The sequence below is a fragment of the Fulmarus glacialis genome, unplaced genomic scaffold, assembly GCF_000690835.1.
Source record: "Fulmarus glacialis isolate BGI_N327 unplaced genomic scaffold, ASM69083v1 scaffold42832, whole genome shotgun sequence".
Taxonomy (NCBI): Eukaryota; Metazoa; Chordata; class Aves; order Procellariiformes; family Procellariidae; genus Fulmarus; species Fulmarus glacialis.
The window spans coordinates 1-7,857 of NW_009199246.1; the positions used below are offsets into that span (position 1 = coordinate 1).

The 7,857-nt window shown below is 46.8% G+C and overlaps 2 protein-coding genes across 2 annotated transcripts; one reads left to right on the forward strand and one right to left on the reverse strand.

Moving 5' to 3' along the window:
• Positions 1–132: 132 nt before the first annotated feature.
• RPAIN (RPA interacting protein) lies at positions 133–2,676 on the forward strand (the record flags this gene model as incomplete). The annotated part of the gene is made up of 6 exons (XM_009573182.1): positions 133–294; positions 858–921; positions 1,430–1,544; positions 1,770–1,833; positions 1,954–2,088; positions 2,647–2,676. Coding segments are annotated over 6 exons (570 nt in total), but the record flags the coding sequence as incomplete, so codon positions are not given.
• A 764-nt stretch (positions 2,677–3,440) lies between these two features.
• C1QBP (complement component 1, q subcomponent binding protein) lies at positions 3,441–7,854 on the reverse strand (the record flags this gene model as incomplete). The annotated part of the gene is made up of 5 exons (XM_009573183.1): positions 3,441–3,880; positions 5,114–5,236; positions 6,092–6,187; positions 7,233–7,320; positions 7,796–7,854. Coding segments are annotated over 5 exons (516 nt in total), but the record flags the coding sequence as incomplete, so codon positions are not given.
• Positions 7,855–7,857: the final 3 nt, after the last annotated feature.

Genomic DNA, 7,857 nt, shown 5'->3' on the forward strand with positions numbered 1-7,857 from the left:
AGGCCGACCGACCCCCGGTAGGAGTTGTCACCCCGCTCTCGGGCAACCCCTCCGGGATGGACTGGCCCTGGGGCCCCGTCTCCGGCCCCAGCGCGGCCCTAACGGGCTCCGTGTGCTCTGCTCCCCCCCAAGCGCTGCATGGAGAGGCTGAGGAGCAGCCGGGCGAAGCTGCTGGACCGGTACCGCCAGGCCGGGGAGAGAGCGTGTGGCCCGGCCACGGGCGCGCTGCTGGTGCGGGAGGTGATGGAGCAGGAGTGGCAGGGGGGGCTGGGGGCCCCAACCCGGCGCAGGTCAGTACGGACAGTGCTCTTGGGCTGACGCCTTCTCCAGCACCCCTGCATCAACGCGCTGCCTGTCTAACGCGGGCGCATCAAGTGCAGCTCTGCGCAGCTGTAACTTCGGTCTGTCGCTGGTTGGAGTTGGCAAAACTCGGAGTGTCTGGGTTTCCCGCTTCTACAACTAGTGCAGGGCGTTGTGCTGTGAAAGTGCTTGCCTTTGGGCCCACGAGTGGGGAGCTTCCTTATTTCCTTCACAAACTGCGTGTGAATCATGGCAGAGGGCGGGTGGGTTCCTCATCTGTGGTTCTTAGAGCTGATTTGTCACCAATCACCCCTGGGAACGGGAATAAAACTTTAATTTTAAAAAGCAAGTTCTTGGACTTGATCCATTGTGGCTGGCTTTGCACAGGTGGCTATAGTATAGGTTGCTTTCCACAGTGCATGCTTTTGCACGTACAGAGATTTACCAGATAGAGTAAGCAGGGGCAGTTTGCGTTGCAGTGACAGCTCAGTCAGGTGCTGGAAGTTAAGTGAGAAAGTAGCCAGAATGGGAGAATTCCTGACTGATGCACCTTTCAGATGCTAGAGGACCCTGATGAGCTAGCAGTACTGGAAGAGATCCAACAGGAATTGATCTTGCAAGGTAACTTCTTTACATGTTTTCTGACTCCTATTTGTTTTGTAATATTGCTGACTTTCTAGTAATGCAAACCAGCTGAGGCTGCACTCCTTGGTTCTGTGGACCATGTGATACAGAAGAGCCTCCTTAGCATCTCTACTGCATTGAGACCCTTTTTGACAGTTTTAAGAGTTTAAGTGACATTTTAAGGTCTGTGAGAAGCTAGTAAGAGAGGAGACCAGAGAAACAGGACTGAGGTGTTTGGGGACTGTAGGAACCTGTGTAAATCCATTCAGAATGTTTCCAAATTGTTGGTTGGAAAGTCACCCACTTGAGACCGGCTGAAGATTGAGCCATAGGAAAAACTGGATTAACAGGAACAATTTCATCAAATGTAGAAATCTGATCCAAAGAAAGAAAAGTTCAGAAACTAGTGGCTGCCCCAGCCTCCATCTGCCCAGGAGCTTCACGTGTGCTGCTTTGTCTTCAGTTCACAACAGATGCGTGAGGGCATTTTGCTGTGTTATTGCAGAACAGTCAGTTATAGAAGAGTACGAGCGAAGTCTGCAGTTTGATGAAGAATGTCTCAACGCGATGCTTGATGGCTTGGATGCCAGCGACAAGGTCATCTGCCCGGTGTGTAGAAAGTAAGAAAGCCCTTGGCATCGGAATGAGGTTCTCCACTCCCCTACAGCAGTTCGGGCTTAGAAACAGGCAAAGGCAGTGAGCAAACAGGCTGCTGTTAGTGTTAATTTCAACAAAATTAAAAAAACCTGAGATTTTAAAAAAAATCTCCTGAATCTAAGAGTCGTTTTGCTAAAACTACCTTTGTTCTGGTTGTTGTGGTGATGGTCATTGTATGCTCTTTCTAGAAATAACCTGACTGTGAGGAATCACTTGGTTTTTTGCCAGTGTGGATTATACATCAGCACGCAGGTAAGCTGCGCTGAGTAACGTGTTAAATGTGACACCTTAAGTCTGCTGCTGCAAAGAGGCAGTTTTAAGCTACAGACAGCAACTTAAGTGTAAGATTTCTTTTAACCCGATTTTTCTCAGGGTATGACAGAAGGGAAGCTTCGGTCGCTTCTAGAAAACAGTGTAACAGAGCACAGCCTGAGGTGCTTTCACAACCCGGAGTTCACAGTTACCAGCGGAATGGAGGAAGAAGCCAGTCTTCTCATGAGCTGCCCGGTGAGTCTACATGTCCTGGAAAGGATCTCTGCTTGAGTCCACTTCTCAATTACGTGGGCAGAAACCACAAGTCCACGGATCCCGGGGGTTTGCATTGCTGTTTTTTCACAAATTTCCTTGGAAATGGTTTTACTTTTGCCCACCAGTAACTGTAAAAGGAAGAGCCAAATTACACAATGTACCTTAACTGCTGGGTTAGGGAATCTTTCAAGGACCTGCCAAACTCAGTGCCTTACCTTTCTCACACCTTAGCCAACAATTTCCAAGTTTTGTGTGGAGCATCTGTTCAGGTAAGTGGTTCATGAAGAAAAGTTTTAAAAATTACTTCAGTTTAAGCCTCCTCAAAAGGCTTATCCATACCTCTTAGAAAACACACACCATCCCTTTGGCTCAAGCTAGAGCTAGCAAGTTTTTAGCTTTGCTGCTTACGTAAAGCCACTGCGTGTACCTACACGGTAAGGACAGTGTTAGGAGCAGAGCATTTAAAACGGTTTTGAACACTAATAATTAATTTTATACGTTGCTATAGCTTCTCTGTTCAACTTACCTTCTGTAAAGGTCTGCAACTCCTGGACGATTCTCCTGTAAGTTGGTTCGGCTGCTGCTTTTACTGAAAGGACTTCAAGACAGAGCTGCTAGTATTTTTATGTATATACTTGTAACTGCTGTGTCAAAAAGATACTTAAAAAGGCAGTAATACTGCCTTGACCTGCACTTTTGATGGCACAGTGTATGTTTTGAAATAAATACACTTCATTTATTTTAGCCTTTGTGTTGTCTTTAACAATGTCTCAGTGATCTCACAGCTCACACTAGACTTCAGCTTTGGTTTCTGTTTAAACTTAAGATGACCTTCAGATAACAACTGGAGACACTGGTTTGAGCAGAAGACCGCAGCTGCTGCCCTGCAGCAGTGCCATCTACATCAGCATCCACGGCCTTTCAGTCGTTCTGTTGGAACTGAAGTGCTACAGCCTCCCTGCAGTATTTCTCTAAAACAGCTACATTAATACTAATATAATAATTATGGCAGCACATCCCTTTTTAAAACAGCTCGTCAAATAAACGTTTATATTCCCTAACACATAGACAGACAGCCAAGACTTCTAGAATGAGATTCACATTCATAATTAGCGGTGCTTAGCCAGCAAATGTCCTCCTACAGACACAACTCTGGCAGAAGGGCGCACTGCATGTTTGGAGGTGAAAACTCTGGGCCAGCACACACCATCGCTGCAGCAACAGCCCTGCGGGCAGCTGTATTAACACTGGCTCAGGCTCAAACACTAGCGTCATTTTCCTGGCAGCTCTCTGGTCAGCAATGGTACAGCAGGAAGAAGAGAAACCACCAGTTTTCAGCGATATGTTGAACAGATTTTATTCTTCACATTCATTCTTAATTGTACAAAAACCACCAAGTAGGGTGAGACAATTCCGGACCATAATGTTAGAGAACTTGATCTGGGCTGCAACATAAATACAAATCCCCAAATACAAGCAAGAATCCTCATTCTCTCATGATGTTCACTTCCAAATTCAAAGTTACTTAATCTCCGAATCTGTTGTGAAGATACATTTGGGTATTGCTAGCTGAGCAGTGCTGTGGAATACCCACACTTGAAGAGAAGTTTCCTAGCCTAACCTACTGACATTTGACAAAGCTTTTAAGGTCTTCAAGGAATTTAATGTACTCCTGGTGCTCCAGTGCGGTGCTGAGCTCTATTAACTCATCAGCAAACGTGTTGTCCACTCCTCGATCAGCCAGGAAATCCATTAAATGATCGTACAGAGCCTGGAAGCAATGAACAGGAAACTTCCTTAGCAGAGCACACCTGGGTAGGGGTTGCTTTTAAAACGTCCCATGGCAGCTGGCATTTCTTTGTCCCAGGAAGACCCGGCCTGCATCCTGCAGGAGACCAGGTGGCTCCCCAGCCCCTCCTCAGCCGGCCTGGCCTTGGGTGTATCAGTTGGAGGGAAGGGGCCATGAACAGGTCACCCAAACTCGGTCATATAAACCCAAACCCGGCGTTACAAACGAGCTCCGCTCTGGAGATGATCAACCGACTGCAGGAGTCAGCAAGTAAAGTCTGTCAAAGATTACACATGCCAAGCTCTGCCTGCCCACCTATATAGTGCTATGGCCTTGGAGGTAAATTGCTTTAACAGTGTCTGGAAAAGGTGGTATCTGATGTAAATACTTATTTCAGAGACTAAATCTTTTAAAATTATCAACTCTTTTTCTTCTTCTTTTTAATCCTACTTAACTGTTGCAACTCCAGCATATGTTAATGGCCGTGGGTTCCCCTCTCGTTCCTCAGGAGAACAGATTCATTATTACTGCTTAGTGCAGTAATGCTAATACCTGTCATGCCTTTCTTGGTGTTTTTTGTTTTGTTTTGGTTTGGTTTTAAGCAGAGCAATATTACTGAGCAAATGATTAATTTTGGACTTCTGTAATCTGAATAGATCACAAATTTCTAACATGAATGCTTCCCAAAGAGAGAGACACTCTAGGAGTAAAGTTTTAATCATATGATACACAGCCTCCAACTAAGACTTAACCTTCTGAAAGCCTGGCATTGAGAATGTATAAGCAGATGCCAGATTCTTGGGCACATTAGTTTTTAGTGTCACAACTATAAAAACATACCTGGAAAACCCAGAAAACAAAGGCATCTACACGTATCTGATAAGGTACGTTGTTAAACACATCAGAAGATGTTTGAGCAAGCATCAAAGCATCTCTGAAGTGTAATATAGCTGCTAGGAAATCAACCTATAAAGCCTGGAACAGAGCAAGTTTCAACACGTCTGTCTCTGCCAGTAATGCCACCAGCACTGCACAGCTGCTGGGACCGCGTACCAATCCTGTTTGCAGCAGAACCACTATCTCATGGGGCAGAGCAGGGGAATCCTGTCTCAGACATCCGGGACAGGACTCACTCACAGCTCAGGAGCAAAGGGGCACCAGGCGAGATACGCTGAAATGCCCTCTGCAGCCTACGGCCGTGTTAGCAGCACTTACCCAGTCAAGGGAATCCGTGTTGAGGGTGTAGTTGGTGTCTTTCCAATCCGATTCTCCAGTGGGCTGAAAACTGACCTCCCGAATTGTGAAAATATCGCTTTCTTCCTCTCCCTCATGTCCAACCTGGAACAGGAAATGATATGCAAGACGTACAATTAGCTCTAATTACTGGGCACCTTCAGCCATCTCATCCCAAAGCCAGGAATATTGCACTGCAGGCAAAACCCCAAGACCGTACTAAAGCTGTGCCTCTCCCTGTGAAGACAAGCACAGACACTCACGCAGGAAATCCCCTCAGAGGTCAGCGTACCAGCTCATGCTGCCAGAAGCAACCTGATGTAAGTCAGCAGCCTGATTTTTACAAAGACGTAAAAACCTCTTCTATGTGGTTCTAAATCTGTCTTCGCACGTCTGTCTAACCTTTATCAGCTAGGACTAGCTGCATAAATGATCTGTTAAGGTTTACAAAATAAACCACAAGGATCAGTGTGAACCAAAGCTCTCAATTTTATGTTCTTCCCCCCCTTTTTTTAATCCCTACTTCTCTTTGAAACACCTCACAACAATGAGATTTGCAAGTTACTGACGCACGGTATTAAATCTATCTTGTTTTGGCCATTCTTATGTACCCCTCTCAAGCTGCCATGCTGTTGAAGTTAAGCCATGCCTCCCTTCTCTAATGTAATTCAATAAACTGGCCAATAAGCAGCTGATCAGAAACGCCAGGTCAGGATGTGAGGAATGCAATGGAACACCTCCTCCCCAAAGAGTGTTCTTGCAAACACAACCCCCCCTTTTTTTTTGTGTGTTAAAAGAAGAGAGATAAGAGGAGACTGCATTTTTTGCAGAAAACCAACAGACTACAAAGAGCAGTTAGATTCAACAGCGGCACAATTACACGACAGTCAAGCAGGAAATGCACAGTGAGTCACAGCCCAGAGCTGGCTCCGGCTGACACACGACCAGTTTGATACCCACCTCGTCTTCGGGATAATGGCAGTCAAGAACAAGGGTCTGCTTTGTATCATCTTTTATTACTTCCACAACGAAGTTTGGAGTTGATGTAAGATCAGGCTAAACAAGAGAAAAGTTGCATCAGCACTGGAGTCTGAACAGAAGCCAAGATGATGACAGTACAGCCCAGCAACACAGCCCATCCAGTGCAGGTTGTTCCCTGTCACCCTCTTTTTGGAGTCTCTGACCTGGCCAGGGCAACCCAAACCTTCCCCAGTCTCGCCAGTGGCCCTTCAGCCCCTCTGCTCTGTGCTGGTCACGGGGGTAAAATGGCAGCTGGGAGTATCTGCCACCCCCTGACAACCCAGGGAGCCTGCAGCTCACCTGGATGGGTCCCTCCAAAGTGACAGGAACAGGGAACAAACTCAGATCGTTTTGACAGCAGGAGCTGCTCGTGCCTGCCCTCCTTCGTGGGGGAAACTTCGCAGGGCACACAGACTGCCAAACACACGCACACGTGCACGGATCAAGTGCACTGCGTCTTCTCAGCGCATACAGGCACGCCCGGGAAGGGAAGCAACGCACAAGTGTCCCCAGTATTGTCCCACCCAGCTGAGTGCAATGCGCTGGAATAAATACTACCACGCAGAAAGTGCAAGTTAACTGCTACAAAGGGAGCAGCTGCATTCCTGGCTCGTTCAGCACCAGTGTCACTGCAGATGAAGCCATCTGCCTCAAATTATATTGCTCATTTAGAGTTTTTACTGGTATTTTTACTAACAGTCTTATTAAACAGTAGCGAGACACTTTTGACCAACACCACCACAGAAGCGAAGTCATGGGTTTGCATTTCGTTGACATTGCCTACCAGCACCACGAGTTACGCTGGCGAAGTACAAAAGGCAGTATTTATTGCAGGGGGTTGGCAAAGGCAAGAGAGATTCGAGAGTTCCTCTCGTTTCTCCTCGTAGAGCCCCCTCACCCCTTTCTGCTGCAGAGAGGAGGGTCACAGCCAAGTGACAGCCAACCCAGAAAATCTGCATTTTGTGACTTAATGCTCCCAAATATCAAGTGAGAGGGGAAAAAGAAACCTTAACACTTAAAGGCAAGGTTCTAACTTCCCTCTGTGTACTCATCACTGAAGTGCACATCAAGACTAAGTTACCTCCTGCTCATCAGGTTTCTGCTCTTCTTGTGTTTCATCATCAGCCGAGGGTGGAATGCTGTTATTGATGTTGAATGTGACTGTTATCCTTCAAAAGAAACAGAAACAGTTACTCTGAACACGCTCAAAAAATAACCAACAAAATTTCTTCTGTTTGAAGCCTTTCTTGTGGGGACAGCGTTACTGGTGTTCAAATCACACGCCGTGAACAAAACTAGGTATTGCAGCTAAAATTTAAGACACACCCCTGAATAAAGCTGGCTTCCCTTCACAAGCAACCATTTTTCAAGTTTTACTGCACTGAATTGTTATTTTTAATGCAGGAAGACTGCGCGAAACTTTGTAACGCACAATACAGTAGCAAACTTGTGTTAAAAAAAAAAAGAAGTGCCTTTGACCCAAGGTGGTAAAATACAGAGCCTCTGCAACATCTAGTGCGCATAGACCGGACAGATGGCAATCGAAGCCACGCGAGCACAAGGAGAACTCTGGCTACTGTGACCTACGGGCCCCCTCGGGTTCGGGGCTCCCCCGAGGAACCCTCCCGAAGACCACACACTTACTTCTCCCCCGCTACCTTCCGCACCAGCCTGGCCTCCGTCCCGTGGACTTCCAGCTCCCACCC